This window comes from Strongylocentrotus purpuratus, unplaced genomic scaffold (assembly GCF_000002235.5).
Source record: "Strongylocentrotus purpuratus isolate Spur 01 unplaced genomic scaffold, Spur_5.0 spur5_scaffold_17, whole genome shotgun sequence".
NCBI classification, from domain to species: Eukaryota; Metazoa; Echinodermata; class Echinoidea; order Camarodonta; family Strongylocentrotidae; genus Strongylocentrotus; species Strongylocentrotus purpuratus.
The window spans coordinates 14,208,006-14,227,804 of NW_022145602.1; the positions used below are offsets into that span (position 1 = coordinate 14,208,006).

General features: G+C 38.1%; 2 protein-coding genes across 2 annotated transcripts in view; one reads left to right on the forward strand and one right to left on the reverse strand.

Moving 5' to 3' along the window:
• Nucleotides 1-661: 661 nt before the first annotated feature.
• LOC115924911 lies at nt 662-9,305 on the reverse strand. Its single transcript, XM_030987767.1, has 4 exons — nt 9,229-9,305; nt 7,048-7,257; nt 5,200-5,292; nt 662-4,317 (listed from the first exon to the last, which is right to left on the reverse strand). Exons 2-4 carry the CDS (start codon nt 7,060-7,062, stop codon nt 742-744), a joined length of 3,684 nt encoding a protein of 1,227 aa, XP_030843627.1. The 5' UTR covers nt 7,063-7,257; nt 9,229-9,305; the 3' UTR covers nt 662-741.
• Nucleotides 9,306-10,601: 1,296 nt separating this feature from the next.
• LOC100889073 (cryptochrome-1) overlaps nt 10,602-19,799 on the forward strand; it is a 38,459-nt gene continuing 29,261 nt past the window's right edge. Inside the window, exon 1 of the mRNA XM_030987768.1 lies at nt 10,602-10,725. The gene's annotated coding sequence lies outside the window, so the exon portion shown is untranslated. The remainder of the gene's footprint in view (nt 10,726-19,799) is intronic.

Genomic DNA, 19,799 nt, shown 5'->3' on the forward strand with positions numbered 1-19,799 from the left:
TGATGATTCAAAGCATCTCCATGGCACCATATTTCTGTTTAAAACATTCAAAGGCATAGAATAGCGGCACTTCAATATCGACATCAACCGTTTAGCTTCAGGTACATATGTAGTTTATCACCAGTTCTTTGAAATTATAACAACGATAAGCAAAAAGAGTATAATGATTGCACAATTTGAGTCTATTTCTGTTGCAGCATAGAAGAAATTGAGTCCATTACTTTTTATATTTCATGACTCCCTATACATAGTAATCAGCATAGTATTACTACACGTTCAAAAAGGTTCTCAGATCAGCGCACTAGTTTTAGTGTTGAAGCCTGTGTGTTTTTTTCTCAGCTGATTGGGCGCACGACATGGAAACAGTCCAGGCAGTGGACTATGTGCTCACCTATCTAAAGACAAGGGGAGAGTTTCACAAAGATTAAAGTCAAACTTAACTCTTAGTTGGACTTAAATATTATGGAGAGCCATTTGTAGCCTTATAATGAAATATATTCAAAAGCAAAAATTCCAGTATTTTTTTTTTTTAGTACATAAATTCCACATCAATAACATGAAATCTCCTATGATAATAGAAAATATGAATGATTTGAATCAACATTCTATGCCTTTTAAAAAAAATTCTTACAAACTATTTTCAAGGATGCTAATGGCTTTCCATAATTTTCAAGTCCAACTTGGAGATAAGTTCAACTTCGGATCTTTGTGAAACACCCCCAAAAAGATGTATCCATGTATTTAGTACATGGGGTGAGTAGTCGCTTTAAAGTTGGGGTCCGTCTGATGTAAATGTTGGCCCTGGGATGTGGAAGGGTTAGGGGTCAGATGGTGCAGAGGTTGAGGTTGGATTGTAGACATGAAAGGGCTAGGCTGGAGAGGCTGCAGGGTTTGATTGGTAGGGGGTAGGTACTGCCTCGGCTGCGGCAGGGAGTGTGCTGGCTGGTGGCTCAAGGGTTGTCCGGTGCCAGTAAAGGTGTAGGGAGACGGCAAATGTTGCGCCAACGGCTGGGGCGGCATCATGTGGTGGCCAAGCTGCGAGGCTAGGTAGGAGGCAGTCATGCCCGTTTGTTGGTTCGTGCCTGTTAGGGGAAGCGATTGTGAATGCTCCTTGTACGGGTAGGGAGATGGCGCGGCTCTCTGGACAATCTGTGTTACAATGGTCTGGGACAACACACTTCCTGCAGGAGTCAGGCTCGGCTGGCGAGGGATGTACTCCGACTCCTGCTGGCTGTGATGCTGGGTTGCTGATGATAAAGCAGGTGGTAGCGAAGACACCAGCTGGGAAGACAGAGATGAAAAATCTATCATACCTGATGGTGCTGTGGCTGGAGGGAACAGGTGCCTTTGAGTTTGTTGAAGTGGTGTAACAAGAGGCTGCATTGCTTCTGCCTCTAGAGGACTAGGTTCAGAGATCCCTGACGTGGATGATGCTGTGTGAAGGGTCTGGATGTGGGACGTTGCAGGGGCATTCATGATGATCTGAACAGGCGAGTTCTCTCTCACTTGGGTCAGTGCTGTTGAAGGGATTATCCCTTCACAAGATGAGGGCATCGTTGAGGTGGCTGTCCCTGGAACCATGTAAACAGCATTGCCAGGCTGGGTCTGAGCAGCCGAAGTTATGATGTAGGACAGCAAGTCCTTGAATCCTGCAGAAGAGTTTGTAGCTGCAGCAGGGGCCTGTGGCAACGTCGCTTCTGGTTTAGTAACCTGTGTACCTCCACCTTCCAACACCCTTCCTTGCTCTACACTATTCTCTTGTCCAGAAGTAAGCTTGGACTCTAGTGCTTTCTTAATAACTGCAGTCTCTCTCATTTTAATTTGTAGCAAAGGTAGTGGGGTGGCAGCTTTCCGCTTTGCCCGCCTCCAAAGATTATCTAAGGAGTCAGCGGGCACTTGAGCTTTGCACTTTGCAACAATCGCTTTAAGTTCACTGAGAATGTATGGGAACAGGGAAGCTTGTACTTTTTTATTTTCCAGAAGAGCTAGTAGTTCATCATTGACATCTAATATTTTTGTCAAGTTTACTTCAGATGTCTCGTCATCTTCTATTGGAACTGGCTCAGCATTGAAAATCAAACCTGGATCCTGGGCATTATTATCTTCAGGTTCATATGTGTTGGCCATGAACAGTCCTCCATCATCCCCATCATCCCCATCATCGTCATCATCATCGTCATCATCATCTGCTGCATCACCTTTAGGAATGGCAGCATCTTTACCATTCTTTCCAGTTCCTTCACTTTCATTTGAACTTGCAACAGATTCTTTGGCTTGAATAGCTGCCTCTTTTTGTGCTTGTCTCGGACTTCTCCTGAGTTTCTTCTGAGGCGGGGGCAGAGGTGCTGAAGAGGTGCTGCTTTTCCGCGTAGGGTCTGTCAGCTGCATTTTGATATTGACCAGGAAGGAGCTCTGCATCTGCATGTGGACCCTGTGTATGTGGGGGCAAAGATGGGACTCCTCCCCACAGGTGCAGGTGTAGAGATGAGGACAGAGCTCAACGCAGGATACGTGAAGGCACTGGGGACTGCATGACGCCTCTGGGCAGAACTTCTTGACTCTCTTCACATGTAGCAGTTCTGTCTCAGTTTTCACTGAATACATCTTTGCCATCATTCTTGTAACGCATTCAAGGGGTATCTGGAGGGCTTCTTCATGCCTTGATCTTAGGCCCACTGTCTGTGTTGGTTGCAGACAACTTTGTAAGAGAGACTGGTCACTATGCTCATCAGCAGTCTTCACCAAGAAAGCCACAAGGTCATAGATCTCCCCTTCTTTGCTCTCGCTGTCAAGGTATGCTTTGAGCGGCTTGTGGAAGGCTTCATCATACATCGTTGTGTGGTTGGGATCAGAGGAATAATTTCCATAGCAGGTTGCCCACTGCGGGCAGCGGTCCAAGTAAGATTCTTTGAAATATACCACAAAGCTCTTGTCCTTGGATTGATATCTGTTCAGGAATGTGCTAGTCATACTTGTGAACTGATTCAAGTTGGTTTCTTCCATGAGCAAGACCAGGGATGTGTATATCTCTCTCCTGAGCTCCTTGTCCGCGACAAGCACTTGCAGCTGATGCAGCCAGTCATGGTGAACGAGACGCTTGCAGAAGACATGGCTAAGGTTCTCACCAAAGACGGCCAAGAGAATGTTGATGCAGCTCGACGACTCATCGGTCAAGACCCCTGCCATCATAGACTTGTTGAAACTTTCTGCGATTATCTGGAAAAAATAGAAGAGTGCTGCTTGATCGTCGGGACTGCAAATCAGATGAGCCACTGGACTTCCTCTCCCGTAGTCATCTCGCATGCTGACATTCACCAGTAGGTAATTCTGATACTGCACCGATTCCACACAGAGGTACTTGACTGTGAACAGTTGCAGCATGTGAAGCTGTTGCTTTGTCTGCACACCAACAACTACTGGACTGTCCTCCACTGCCAGGGAATCTCCTTCAAGCTTTCCAATGATGTACTGCCCTCCTTCAGGCTTGTACATCATGATGGGATTGTGTCCTTCAGCTCTGTGTTTCTCTAGGAGAATGGCTAAGCCGGAGATGCTGTCCAGACCTTCTGGATTCTTCTCCGCTCTTTTGAATATATTCCGCCGCATCTGCTGCATGTGGTGTCTGGAGATATTCAGCTGCTTCTTGAATACAGTCAGGTTACCGATGTTGCTATGGTTTGGACGAGAAAGGTCCTTCAGGATGTCTTCCACAGTGACCCCAAACGCGATCTTCAGCTTCAAGTCGTCCCTCAACTTTTGCGGCAATGGATGGAACTTGATGTCGCTGGATAGGAGGCGGTGAGAGTGTGAACTGTAGTAAGTAACCTTGAGGTTGCCTGTTTTCAGGCACTTGGCTGTAATGATCCTTGCTGGGCAGATCATATCCGTCTTGACACACCCCTGGGACTTTTTTCTGGAGGTTGTCCTGGCAGGACTTCCTTTGGCTTTGTGACTACGAGAGCTGCCATTCCTCTGACATGCATAGGTCTGATGAATGCAAAGCGAAGACTGGATAGCGCCTCTTTCTTTCGAAAAATAAGCAAAGTTCTGACTCTCTTCTCTCTCCTTCCATGCCAAGAATTTCTCCACGGTTGCAAACGAGAGCTCCGATTTCTGCAAACATATGCCATGGTCTTCCTCTAGATGCTGCATGAGTTTAGTCTTGTGGTAGAACATCTCCTTGCATCCAGGACGGATGCATGATGTCCTGGCATTGCTGGTCGTTGTCTCCTTGTGGACCTTCCGAACATGGCGCTGGAGATTGGTCTTCTGTGTGAAGAGGTTGTTACATCTGGTGCAGCAGAACTTGCCATCTTTCTGTTGAGATAATCATACAAAGAAGAGTAAATATGTAGGCTTCGAACATCGATGAGAAAGAAAATATTTCAATCATTATTATTTACTTAGGAAACAAAATATAACTTTAATTTTGAAATGATATACAATAAGTATCAAGTTATCCATCAATCAGGCAAAAAGATTTTATTTTATTTTCATTGAACATGTTAATTTATTGTAGGAGAAAACAGACTTGGTCTAACAGTCTCGTTGATAAGTGACACCTCATCTAACCTTGAATCAGGCTATAAACCCTTTAAAAAAGGTTTAAAATGTATATGTACAGTATTCATATTCTTCGCCAATTAATAAGTAACATGAAAAAGTAGTACATGTACACATAAAGTATACTTGTGGGGTTGTATGATACGTGCTACGGAGACAATTGCTCTGTGGTCTATATCCATACACTATAACCAAATTTGTAAGCCCAACTATGGACCGAGCACGATACTTCATTTTAATCACACCCTAAACCTATTAAACTGAAAACCCAATTGCAACCCTAACCCTATATCTCTGATGAAATAAATCCTGAGTATATTTTTGCCAGGGCATAAATGTACATCGGAGCACCTTGGTATTAAAGCAGGCATTGCTTTAATTCATTAATAATAATAATAATTAAACATTTTTATATAGCGCATAACACATAGGCAAATTGCATGTCTCAATGCACTTTAAGAAAAAGAAAAAACAATGCACTGGGTTCATGATTCTGATTAGTTAGGAAGTGATGAAGAGATATGTTTTCAGAGAATTGATAAAGGTTTTATCGGATCCGATACATTTCAGTTGTTCAGGCAACTTGTACCCTAAATCTGGGCTTGAGACACTTCTACCGAGGCTGTATGAGCTTACCATGGTAAAGAAGGGCTTATTGGTTGCTAGGGGATCACTGCTGGTCTCTGGCTCAGGGGCAGGGTCCTCATCCTCACCACCCAGCAGGTATGCCTGGAATAGCGACAAAATAGACAAAAAATTTCAGTTAGAAAAATTAGAAAAAAAGTACTTTTTCAGCACACTACACAAATAAACTGAGAAAAATTTGTCTTGTCATCATTAAATAGAGTGGTGAAGTGTGACATCATCAAAAATCTAATTTTAGAATTTCTCAATTTTTTCATTTTCTGAAAGAGCATCAAAAATAAAGTCCAAATGTTGAAAGCCAATTGAATCTGTTAAGTATTGTCTGAAATATGACCATCTGAATAAATATACTTCCCATAGTCCTGAGCTCAGTGTTATATGCTCTGGCTCCTAACCACTAGGAGCCAGAGCATATGACACTGACTTCCCATAGGACATATATTTATTCAGATGGTCACATCTCAGCCAATACTTAAACATATTCAATTGGTTTTGGACGTTTGGACGTTATTTTTTATGCTCTTTCAGAAAATGAAGAATATATTGAGAAATTCTAAAAATAGATTTTTATGACGTCACAGCTTCGGTACTCTATAGTGACAGTAAAACAAAACAAGTGTTTGGAACTTATAATACAAGTTAGAGCATGTAACTTTGATATCATAATCATTACTACCAAAAAGAAGACAATGAACTTATCAAGTGAAATGATTCACTTTTAATTTTTGGTGAAATAAAAGAGAAATGTTGTCCTTTTTTTGAAGGGAGCACAAGAATTTAACCCTTATCCTTTCCTAGGTTTTCATTTATTTCATCAAACCCAAAATAAACTACCGGTATCATTCCTTAATTTGCAAGATAAGTAGGCCTGAAAATGTCAAAGTATCCATATTTCAGCACACTGAATTGCCAGAATTCCTTTCCTTGCATTCTTGTAGTACAGTACAGTAATCGTCAGAACTTTATTAATGGTATTTTCACTATTTTCTTGATTGCATACATCAACTTTTTTCCTCCTAATTCTGGATTTACAAAAAAAAACAGATACATGTATACGGTATACTCCAGAAATTTTATGAACCCAATCATGCCAAAATATTAAAAGGATCCTATTCATATGGAATGTTTTGATTCATTCCCAAGTGTTTACAAGTCATCACTATGAACATGACGGACAAAGAAAGCGGACAAAATATACTGTTCCTCATTCGACCCTCAACAATTGCTGTGGTAGACAAAGGAACATCCCTTCACTGCTATTATGTAAAAATAAGTAGCACAGGTGAATATGCATGTAAAGCCTGTTCTACACATTTTTACATTATAGCAGTGATGGGATGTTCCTTTGTCTACCACAGCAATTGTTGAGGGTAGAATGAGGAACTGTATATTTTGTCCGTCATTTTCATAGTGTATGCACTTAAAGAGAAGGTTGAGTTCTGGGAAGAGGTGAAAAATAATTTGTGAGCGTTATCATTCTTATTATGCAAGTGTGGAAGAACATCAGATAAGACATGTTCCCTGAAAAACATGGCTCTTCAAATGCCTTCATATTCTAAATATGTCATGTAATATCGTAAAACTCGGGGGGTAGGATTTTTACGCCACGTGTTCGTGTAGTCCCATATACATCTTTCTGTGTAAAGTGTTTGTAACTTTACCAAGACTTGGCCAAATTTCTTATCATTTTGATGATTCCAGAACCTTGCAATACACACAAATTCTTATATGCTAGATGATCAACCTTTTCTGGTCGATTCCACACCGTTTCTTTCACAATGCAATCGCATGACCAGAACTCAACTTCATCTTTAAATCTCAAAAGAAAGAAAATTAAACCTGTATTGTTTCCATGGCGATGCTTCTTCAATGGTAAATAGTGTAAGTACAGGAAGCTGAATCTTTATTGTCCCAAACAGCTGGTCATTGGAAAAGGAAAAGCAGGAGCACTTGAAGGAAATGTACCACCCTGAGTCTTGCTGTTGAATCGGTCATCACATAGTGCCTTCAAAAGAGTTTCTGCGATTATAGCACTTTAACATTCTGCAACTGCAAAAGACAAGAAAACAAATTGTGAGGCCTTGTATTATTATTGCAAATGCTTGTAAGGGAAAGCACGATTAAGTATCTAGATCTAGCTGGTGACAACACCTTGGTCCGGAACTCCTTTGAAATTGCACCTCTAACTCAGTAATGATGACATAAATGATTTTGGTGTTTGAGAGGGGGTTGTGTGTACGGGCGCTAAAACAAAAAATAAAGCTTTATAAATGTAATGCTTCCTGGGAGAAATTTCAATTATTTAAACTGATGAATATTAATGAGTCAGAATGAATCAGGAGAGCTTGGGTATTTGTTTCTAGTTCATCGTGACTGTGCCATGGACCAGTGATGGCCTGGTGGCAAAGTCGCTGCCCGGCAAGCAGTAGACGGCAGGTTCAAGTCCCGCTGGTTCCAAGATTTTTCTGACTTGTTTTTTAATACTGGGTGTAAAAAATAAAGCTATCACTTTTGTCTTCGGAATAAAAAAAAAATAGCACCAGCTATCATAAAGATTCATCCGTGCTGAAATACCATATGCATGCTTGTCAGTCTAAATGACTTTTGAAATATTGCATGTAATTTTCTTTAAATTGCTGGATTAAACCAACTGTCCGGCCACACAACTTCTGCAGAGCTACCAAGTGTCACACGCATTTTGAGGGTCTGGGAAGGCTCACGCACGCGGATTTTGAAAAAAACGCCATACGCTATATCCTCGCCCACGTGCCAAGTCATGAAAATGTCACAAATATAGCTCCTCTTTGAACTTGGCGTATCTGCTTCTGGGTATAATTACTCAACACTTCATGACTACAGAACAAATAAATTCCATCATTGTACCGAAACTAAACATATCGGACTAGTTTTCTTCTCGCACATCAGTTTTTAGCATTTGTTTATCCTCATTATCTAAGAGTCTATTTCATTAAATTAATGTTGACCCACATGATATGCGTAGCAGTGAAAATAAAATTGTGGATGGTTATGTCAAAACTTCGAAATTGTAATATCAAATATGCAAATTCAAAGATTGTTTCAAGGATATTGATCTGAAACTGGTAACATCCACAGAAATAGACAAAATGATCGTCGGTATGAGAATTCAATAATAAAACTGGCATTTATCAATCTGTAGAGGCGGTCAGTGGAGCCAGGGCAGCGTCTCACGAAACCGTCATAAGTACAGTCCAACGACGTCCCATTGAATTGCGTGTATTAATTTTAACACACTATGGGATGTCGGTGAACTTACTTATGATGGTTTCCTGCACTGCCCAGATGTATACAGTATAGTGTCACGGAACGAACATCAATATGAGACTGAAGTCTTTCGGTCTACATAAATATACTGTATAGCATGGCAGTCAACACTCCCACATGGAGGGAGTCTCACGCCGCCGTACGTCCCACCAGCTCGGAGACTCCCGCCACCACGGCCTTCCTCCCGCTCTCCCGCAAACGATGTAGAATCTCAAGGTTTAAGAAAAAAAACAAGCCAAACACGTCAAATGAAAATAAAAAATTGCATACGATACGGTAAGCCGTGCTGGTTCGCGTCGTCTAAAGGAAACAAAGCTTCCTAAAATTAAGTTTAACTTCCAAATTTCCAAGCAGTTCCTACTCTCCAAAGTTTATCATTTTGGGGGCTTGGTACGAAATTATAATGATTTATTAGCAAAAATAATTATGGAAAATAATGACACAATTTGTGGCGTGGGGCTGTGTATGTCCGTGTACGAGACCGGAGACTGACATGCATATTGAATCATAGGCCTACAATGTACTCAGTCTTAAGGCGGTAGCTCTTTCAAAATCGATGACCTTACATTTTACAACAATTTCCATCTAACCTGTACCCTTACTAGATACTTAGTAACTTAGAATGTTATCTTTATTTTGTACAAAGTATAAATTTTGTATTAAATCATATTTTCTGAAACAATTTAATAAAGAAAAGCAGAATAATTGATAATTTACCATAAAATTCGTCTCCGTCATGTATTAGCACAAGGCAGACTCTCTCTCTTGCAATAGACGCCATCGTCAATACTATTAGTCTGAGTCGCAGTCATGTTTTAAATTTTTACTTTTCTAGAAGAGACTCGCGGATACGAACTTGATCAATGGACCTATATAATAAGACCGGTTTTAAATAACATTCACATTTATGGATGTGGGGACCTATAGTGACTATAAGCACTGGGGTACTTAATGGGGAGGGGGTAGTTGCCGGTTGCCCCCCCCCCCAAAAAAAAAAAAAACGAACGTGGTTTATTTCTACATATAACTCGATGACTGGTCAGTGATTACAAATCTTGTTAACTGTACAGGCCCCCAGTTTAATTGCTCATGCATGACGCTGCTGACTTTGAGTTGTATTAACCTGTTATAAAATTTGGAGTGGACTTTAAAATATTATTATTATATATGAAATGGAATGCAGTTCAATTCAATCAATCAATACTTGGAATCCAGTCTGATGTTATGTCGGGCAACTTGGTTTGTATAACTGAAGCTTCTAGTACAGAACAACCCGAACCCCCCCCCAAATAAAAAAAAGAAAGACCATTTGTACCCCCCCAAAAAAGACAAAGTCCCCCAAAACGGGACGTACATCATGTCCCGAAAAAGACCCGATTTCCCCCAAAATGTCCAGTATACAAAAGTCCATTTTAGGGTACATAAATGTCTTTTGTCGGGTGATTCATAGTTAGTTAACCGGACGTACGTCTGTTGTGGGAAAATAGCATTTGATGATCTCATTTGCTCGTTAATATGTTTGTTTGTTTTTTTAATTAAAAATACAAAATTGTTGGGGGGGGGGGGAGGGCAGTGAGCACTTTTTTTTTTAGGCCGGGGGAGGGGGACGTGCCCCCTGTGTCCCCCCCCCCCCTAGATCCGCCACTGAACGCAACAGTGTTATGCAATTCTTACCGCATACGCTGACCAATATCTGTCAAGTTATCCCAGTAACCAATTATCAGTAACTGATAATAAAACAAAGCCAATTGTAGTCCATTTGTTTCAGATATATTGCCAAAATAAAGTCTGTTTCTGCAGACTAGCTCTAATCCCAGCCTATCGATAGAAGGCTTATATTTTTGACAGAGGACAATTCTAAATACTTTCGTAGTACAATTCATGCTACAAAAAAAAGAACGAAACAAAACATTGTTCTTTTTAAAGAAAAGAAGAAAAAGAACAAGAACAAAAAATTGTTTTAATTGTACAAAACTTCAAAACATAAATCACCTCTCTGTCACTATTTTAGTGTATGGTATTTGACCTATTTCAAACATTAAAATTGGACAAACCTACGGAATATAAAACACCTCTCTGCCACTGTTTTAGTAATTATATAACCTGATAAATCCCTCTCTGCAACATAAGGTCTTTGATTTTGCATCTGTACACACAAGATCCAAACGTCGACAGTGACGGTACTCGGAGCAGTCGACAGGAGAGCTAAAACAGGTAAGTTTCTTTATTACTTCCGTTACTTCGTTTAATTATCATCTTGATATCATCCTATAAATGTAATATCATATTCAGCATAGGCTTTGTTCGCTTCCTATTATTGGGAGCATTGTTATGGCTCGCATTTCAACTTGTTTTGTGCTGCCGTTGTAACTTGTTGTGCCGCAGCTCGGCTCAGTGGAGTCCAGCGAATCTTGGGGGAAATTGCTAGGCCGTCCACGGCCGCGGGCAGGCGCCTGGCCTGGCTCATCAATAGGTATGTTTTCATCAGCTCGAGATTGCCAAATAACCCACTGTTTGATATTGGAAATAAGCCCGAAGTTATGTAATCGCTTCTTCATCAGCTCGAGTCTCGACCAAAACTTGTGTTCGAGATATTTTGCTCAGCGTTCGCACATAGATCTAGACTAGTGACTAGTCTAGTGCGCCCCTGTTACACCAGTACACATGCGTCTGCTTTTAAGTGGGCCTGGGAGCGGCCTCACGCCTGCAATTTGAAGCCGCCTCAAGATCATCAAACCCCTGTTACACATGATCTCGAGCCCGCAATTTTGTGTTTACACATAGGCCGGCCCCACGTCGCCTTTTCAAGAGCTGACGTTGGGGCGGACTCCGGAAAGACAGAAAGAGAAAGTGATAGAATGATAAAAATTAAGAATATCATAAGAGAAGGTGATAGAAGGAAGAAACAAAGAATAACAAAAGGAAAGACAGAAAGAGAAAGTGATAGAATGATAAAAACAAAGAAAAACATAAGGAATGACAGCAAGAGAAAGTGATAGAATGATAAAAACAAAGAATAACTTAAGGAAAGACAGAAAGAGAAAGGGATATAATTATAAAAACAAAGAAACATAATAGAAGGTGATAGAAGGAAGAAACAAAGAATGAGATAAGGAAAGACAGAAAGAGTAAGGGATAGAATTATGAAAACAAAGAAACATAATAGAAGGTGATAGAAGGAAGAAACATAATTGTAGTATAAGATAAGGAAAGACAGAAAGAGTAAGGGATAGAATTATAAAAACAAAGAATAACATAAGAGAAGATGATAGAAAGAAGATCAGAATACCATTAGGAAAGACAGAGAGAAAGTAATAGAATGATAAAAACACAGAATGACTTAAGGAGAGACAGAAAGTGAAAGTCATAGAATGATAAAAACAAAGAATTACATTAGAGAAGGCGATAGAAGAAACAAAGAATAAGATAAGGAAAGACAGAGAGAGAAAGGGATATAATTATTAAAAACAAAGAATAATATAAGAGAAGGTGATAGAAGGAAGAAACAAAGTATAAGATAAGGAAAGACAGAAAGAGAAAGTGATAGAATGATAAAAATAAAGAATAACATAAGGAAAGACAGAAAGAGAAAGTCATAGAATGATAAAAACAAAGAATTACATTAGAGAAGGCGATAGAAGAAACAAAGAATAAGATAAGGAAAGACAGAGAGAGAGAAAGGGATATAATTATAAAAAACAAAGAATAATATAAGAGAAGGTGATAGAAGGAAGAAACAAAGTATAAGATAAGGAAAGACAGAAAGAGAAAGTGATAGAATGATAAAAATAAAGAATAACATAAGGAAAGACAGAAAGAGAAAGTGATAGAATGATAAAAACAAAGAATAACATAAGAGAAGGTGGCAAAGCGCGCCCGATGTATTATGTTGAATATGATGACAGGTCACGTCACTTCCGCTTATAAGCCGGCCCCGAGTCCACTTTGGTGTTGCACCTACTGATTGCGGGACTGAGGCCGGCCTCAAACCACATCAAGAGGCCTCATTCGAGCTTTTCAAAAAAGTTGGTGTTACACATACGTCGAGCCGCCTCCGGGGCCGGCCTCCGTCCACTTTTAGACGTATGTGTAACGGGGGTCCTAGAGTAGAGCTACGTCGGACAAATAGCGGAATATTTTGCAGATTAGTCCAAGATATCTTGTGATGATTATCTCGACCAAATATCCCGCTAATTGCAACTGCAGGCTGATGAAGACGCACATAAATAACTGGATAATTTGCGATCGGGATAGTTAAAATAGCGGGTTATTTGGCAATCTTGAGCTGATGAAGACTGGCCTATTGAAGACCTGCCAACCAGTACGATTAAGTCGTATTTTGTACAATTTTTAGAAGCAAATAAGACAGTAGATCTACAATTTCCCTCAATAAAATACAATTTTTTTTGTTGTTGTCGGTATTTTGCCCATTCTGTCCTGTTAAGCATCTCAGATCGGCAACTTGGGGATGTTCATCGAACACACCAGTCGTGACAAAATTATGCATATTCAACCAATGATCTATAAAAAAAAAAATCCTGTATGTAGGAACTGTACAGAGGCATTGATCCGCGTAACGGTCCCTGTTTATTTTTAAGAATACAACTTTTGTCAATAAAATACAACTTATGGGATTAATGAATACAGTTTTTGAACTCCAGAGGTTGGCCGGTCTGCTACATGTATTGACATGTCTCTGACTCGGTAGCTGGTGCCTTGGGGCTAGCTTAGTTTGAGCTTAGCTGCGCTGCTAGCTTCTACATGTACATGTAGCCGAACTGACAAATACACAGTGTACATAAGCCTTATGATAAGGAAAGATAGAACGCAAGTGAAAGAAAACAAAGAAATGCCTTAGGAAAACAAAGAAATAAGGAACGATAGAAAAAGGATAAACAAGAAATCATCAACAAAAAGTTACAGGGGTATAAGGTTTTTAAAGTTTGAGGATAGATACCAAATTAGGCTTGGGAAGGGGAAATAAATGAAAAGGAGAGAAGGAAAAACAAAGAAATACAAAAGGATGTCAAAAGATAGGACTAGTAAGAGTAAGAGACACACAGAGATGGAAACAGACAAAAAATCTTAACAAAGAAATATGGAAGACCAGAGAAGTCAGTAGAAGAGAGAGATAAAAGAAAATCAAGCACTTAGACCCTTGTTTCTTTTAGTAGGCCTGGGTCTTGCATACATACATATACATGTTATTTAATTCATTGTCTTTTTGTTGATGTTTTTTTTTATCAATCTTATAATTATTGTTATTTCTGTTATTGTTATCATTATTATTATTTATTTTGTTATCATTGAATTTATATTATTATTGTTTTTATTTATATTATTTTCATTATTATTCTTGTTGTTTGTAGTGTCCTTCATGTAGAAGTACATTTAGTAATCAAAGAAAACTGATGAAAAGACTCTGAGACAAGATGAAATAATGACAAAATTTTCTATTTTCTTTAGAGGACCTACAGTACATCGTATGGAAATATATGCTATGATTGCTATCTAATACATTTTGGGTAATTACTAATGCTCCGGGGGAGAAGGCACTTATGAGAAAAACAGAAATTGAGGATATATTTTTGTACACGACAAACAGGAGAGTTATCCGCAACTACATGGACATGTGCATCACCGCCGACTGACTAAACTGCCAATTTGAAATGCAGATACCCGGTACACCCTGTACACAGAGACTTTAATAGTGATCTCATATTTCAAACATTCATCTCATAAATTTCTTATTATTGGTCCCATTTATTTAAAACTTTCAACATTCTGTTCATCTTATCTTTCTGCTTTCAATTAAATGAACCTTATTGTAAGGGTCAGATTGCCCTTTAAATTTACTACTAATAATTATATTCCGGATTTATATTGCACTTAATGCGGAAAACTGTCTCTGAACGCTTTACAGATGATTATTACCCCGGTAACCCCAGTCATTGGATTCATTCATGCATAATGTACTATAACTCCAGTACCGTAAATCTCCTTGTAAAAGGCACACTTTTTTCTTTTTTTTTACCTGTAGTTTTTATTTATGGCGCTATGCATGGCAATGTCTCCCAGTTCAGTAATCAGTGTGTTGACTCACCACTCAGAAACTACAACAACACTCAAATTTGTCTATCATCTTGGTTTGAAAGTAATGTTTCTAATAGATCTCAATATATGTACATGTAGTTTATAATAATAATTCCTCAATTTTTTTTTCTATATCAAATGGTGTACCACAAGGTTCTATCCTAGGTACTCTATGGTTTTTAATTTACATTAATGATCTTACACATTCTTCTAAAAACGACATTGTTACTATTATTTGTGACAAGTTCACAAGCACAAATCAGCGCCTTCAACTGCACCTCGATGTTAAATGAAGGTCCTTCCCGCGTGGGTTTTCGGCAACAAAACAACAACAAACAAACATACATGTAGGGGTGCGCCTTATTTACAGGTGCGCCTTATACACGGAGATTTACGGTACTCCAAACCCTGGAGAGTATTTCTACCATATGGTCACCATGAGGGCCTTAGGCAATTACTAACACAAATGCTTTCGTCATCATACCAGGTCCCCATTTCTCTCTTGGGTACTTAGTGGCAAATGTAGATCAATGCCTTGCCAAAGGAAATTAGTGCTGTGTCTGGGATTTAACCATGACCTTCAAATTTTAATTCAAGTGCTTGAACTACTAGAGTACGACACTACATGTATGTACACTACTTTGGCAAGACATTGATCTACATTTGCCACTCTCCACCCAGGTGATAAATGTGTACCAGGTAGGATGCGAAAGTTCATGTGGTTAGATGAGCAAGTGTGCGCTTGTAAAAATGATGCCTGGCTGGAATGCTCCCCAGGGAGTGGAGAATGTGCATACATTGTGTGCGGGTAAGCCTGAATCCGATGATCACCTCCTGTAAAGCACTTTGAGAGGGCCTGCTGTCCTGAAATGCACTATATAAGAACAAACTATTATTATTTCATTCTTGATATCTTCTTCTTCTTCTTATCGAGTCACTACAATTAAGAGCTACCTTCATTTTATTGCATTTTGTTTTTGTTGAAATTGCGTTTTGTTGAAATATGATGTGAAGTGATATGTAATTAAATGTACATGAAGAAAAAATACTTTGCTATTGCCCTGTGTTTCCTCCTATCATGAAAATAAACAAAATGACTGTATCTGATGGAGCTTAAACATTATTGCTCCCCAGGATTCTTAATCTTGGTTATAAAGTTTAAAATTGAAATTGTATTGTTCAAATTCTTTTCCAACGACTGCAGAGAGATTAGTGGAACACATTAAAAGATACCTTGTATTAAAGGCCGTCAATACTAACTGGGCCAGAAGGGATTAGACCACACAGCGAGGTCACTGACAGGTGGCTATCTCATTAAGTTAAAGAGTTAACTTTCTCTTTATACGTGAACATGCCTTCAATTCTCTCCTCATTTTTTTTTCTTTCTCTCTTCCATTTACTATTTTTCTTTCCTATCAACGTTCTGTTATATAAAATGTAATTTTCATAATAATATCTGTAATGTTCTCTCGGTAAGTGTGTTAATTTATTATGGGCGTTCCCAACTCAAGCTATGCTTTCCGGGTTTTCGCCTCCTTCCGTATCTGAATTATTTACTGTTTACTCTATGTTGAAATAATTGTTTCATACATGTATATCATACATTGTGTTTTATATTGTACTGTTGAGAAGGAAATAAATGTTAATAAATACAGAATAAATACAAATACAACTCAGCTCTCAACTACAAGAAAAAGAGGATCATGGGGGACCAACAGGCACCGATTGGGGAAGTTTTCTATATAGAGGGAACAAGTAGCTACAAGTATGACAGTGGGGCTTTAAAGGTAAAGACCAGTTATGGTCATGCGATTGCATTGTGAAAGAAACGTTGTGGAATCGATCAGAAAAGGTTGATCATCTAGCATCTAGCATCTGCATGGTTCTGGAATCATCAAAATGATAAGAAATTTGGCCCATTCTTCGTAAAGTTACAAGCACTATACACAGAAAGATGTATATGGGACTACCCTATATCTCTCACAGACCATAAGAGAAACAAATTTACCAAATAAATGAATTAGTAGGCGGTTTCCAGGCAAATTTTTTATCATCATGTATTAGTCAAAACATATTATTTCACATGATTGGTAATGAGAGCTTCCATTTCATTTTTTGAAATTGGGGCGTTTCCAATACTGGTCTTTACTTTTAAAGGAAATCCCATGAAAGATGAGACACTTGTAATCAATCAAACACAGCAGGCAACTTATCAATATGAATATGACAGACAAAGAAAGAGGACAAAATATACAGTTCCTCATTCTACCCTCAACAATTGCTGTGGTAGACAAAAGAACATCCGTTCACTGCTAGTATGTAAAAATGTGTAGAGCAGGTGAATATGCATGTGACACCTGTTCTACACATTTTTACATAATAGCAGTGAAGGGATGTTCCTTTGTCTACCACAGCAATTGTTGGAGGGTAGAATGAGGAACTGTATATTTTGTCCTCTTTCTTTGTCCGTCATGTTCGTAGTATATGTGACACTTTACCACAATTCCTAAAGCCTTATGCAGAGCCTAGATCTCTCAGCAATAAAACGTTTTAACTTTTAAGAATCCAATTTATCCAAATCAATATATTTCAAAAAGTAAATCTACCAGTAATTTGAAAGGGGAAAAAAAATCCAATCTGAAGAGGCTTAAATATCTACTCCTGAATGATAAACGCCTATTAACCAAAACAACAACAACAACGTAGAGTTTGCATGGTCTGCAAGCAATCCTCTATTTATAATTGTGAATTAGATATTAGATGGTATGAATAAACGTATGAATAAAGAGTGGCCTACTTGGGATACTGAATAAACACTGTCTTGTATACAAACATTTCAAGGCTCTGACTTGCAGGCCCAGGTTTAAAACCAGCTGGCCGATCTTACATTCACATTTACATGTATGTTGTCCGAACCTCGCAAGTCTTCTCATTCTATTACCGGTATATCCCAAGTTGGCCACTCAATATTTCAAATTTGCATTTTCTTTTTTTAAATCTTTATATATCAAATTGAAATTCAACTACCACATAAGTCTGTGAATATGGATGTACATGTACATGTACATCCCTTCTTTCTTTTTTTTTCTGTCTTTTCTGTCTTTTCCCCCTTTTGCCAATTTTGCCAATATTTTGTTCCTCCATATTTGTATTATTATGTATCCTTTGAGGGTAGTCATACTATCAAGCTTTGCTTACTTTGTCAACCTTCCTGATTGATGTTTTCGATTAGTTACAGCCAGCCTTACTTTATTATACATATATTCTTTTGTCATGTGTAAATTTGCAATATTTGTTTGTTATGTATTTGTAAAAATGCAAAAGAAAAAGAAAATCAAACAGAAATAAATAAATCAAATCAAATCAAATCAAATATTTCCATGAATTTCTGCCTTTTTCCAAAAAGATTGATTAATCAAACCTGTCCTAAAGATAGAAGATATGATGCATCCTCTTTCCTTCCCCGAGAATGAAGAGATATGATATTTTGGAAAGTCATCAACACAATCTCGACTAATGGAGAGCTGCTTGTGGGGGATAATCACCGAAATGCCAATTCTTGACTTGATTCTGTCTGATTGATGACAATTTTTAAAAATTCATAACTTTCTCATCCTGTACAGTCTTATAATCTTTATGACCCATTCACTGATCTACAATACTCGTTATTCTCTCATTTTGCTGCTAAAAAACATGTTGTTTTCATTGTTGATTTCCCAGTGTAAGTACAGATTTCTTTGTCTGTACACTCAACCCAAGTAAAAATGTCTACTTTTATACTCTGTTCAGACTTATACATGTACTACATAATATATGTAGTATGTACACTGTACATGTACATATTATATGATATTTTTCTAGTCTTAAAGACTGTCAGTACAAGTGTGGCTAGGAGGGATTAGACCACACAGCAAGGTCACTGACAGGTGGCTATCTAATATCAACTCAGCTCTCAAATAACATAAGAAATAGAGGATCATGGGGGACCAACAGGCACCGATTGGGGAAGTTTTCTATATAGACGGAGCAAGTAGCTACAAGTAGGACAGTGGGGCTTTAAAGCCCCTCTTAAAATGTTGGGAGCCCAAAATATTTGATGGCAAAATTTCACTTAAATTGCATCATTTGTGAAAGAGGATGTCAAAGACATATATTCTTCAAGGATTTTCAAAACAAATCTGTTTGAAGTCCAATATTGATGAAAGAATACAACATTTATGTTTACTGCATACAACAGAAAACCCAAAGTATGTATTCCTTTATCAATATTTGTCTTCAAACACATTTTTTTCGGGAAATTTGTATAGAAGTGTTTCTTAAGTGACATCCCCTTTTACATTATGACACAATTTATTAAAAGTGAAATTTTGCCATCAAATTTGGGGCTCCCAATAGTTTAGAGGGGCTTTAATGTTGTTTGACAAAATATCATGTTATAAAACTTGAAGCAAAATGTATGTTTGGGCATTGTATCAAACCACACCCAATATTAGAATCAGGATCCACTTCTAGATCTAATATTAATGTTGAATGTACGAAAAGCTATCATCTCAGCTAACACTGAAACATATGTGAACTTACCTCTTGCAAGCTATCATCACATTCTAAGCTATCATCACATTCTCAGCTGTCACTGAAACATATGTGAACTACATGTACCTCTTACAAGCTATTACAGTGTGCATCTTTTGTCAGTTTTTCTTTCTACCACCCTTATATTTTGTTCAAGTGTGTGCCTTTTTCTCTTTCGCTTTCACTTTTTTATACGTGTATATTCTATGTATTTGGGTCAATAAATTCAATTCAATAAATTCAATTATTAAATTCAATAAATTCAATTATTAAATTCAATAAATTCAATTATTAAGTTCAATAAATTAATTATTCAATAAATTCCATTATTCAATTCAGTGCATTTCATTATTCAATTCAATTAATTCAATTCAATAAATTCCATTATGGAATTCAATAAATTCAATTCAATGAATTCCATTATTCTATTCAATAAAAAATATTCTTTTTATGACATTTCTACACAATTTTACATACCGGTACATGTAAATATAATTTCTCATAGTGTGAAGTGTGCACTGGCTGTTAGTTTGAAAGTGCTATAAGAACAAGCTCTATTTTAATGAGGTCATTTGAATCGGTGCGACTCTCACATGGCTGCAACGTGACGGTAGTCTTAACGT

Excerpts from the sequence above, each read along its gene's own strand:
- LOC115924911 (XM_030987767.1), bottom strand. Across the intron at positions 4,318-5,199 it reads ATAAGCCCTTCTTTACCATG|AAAGATGGCAAGTTCTGCTG; the intron begins GTAAGCTCATAC and ends TTATCTCAACAG.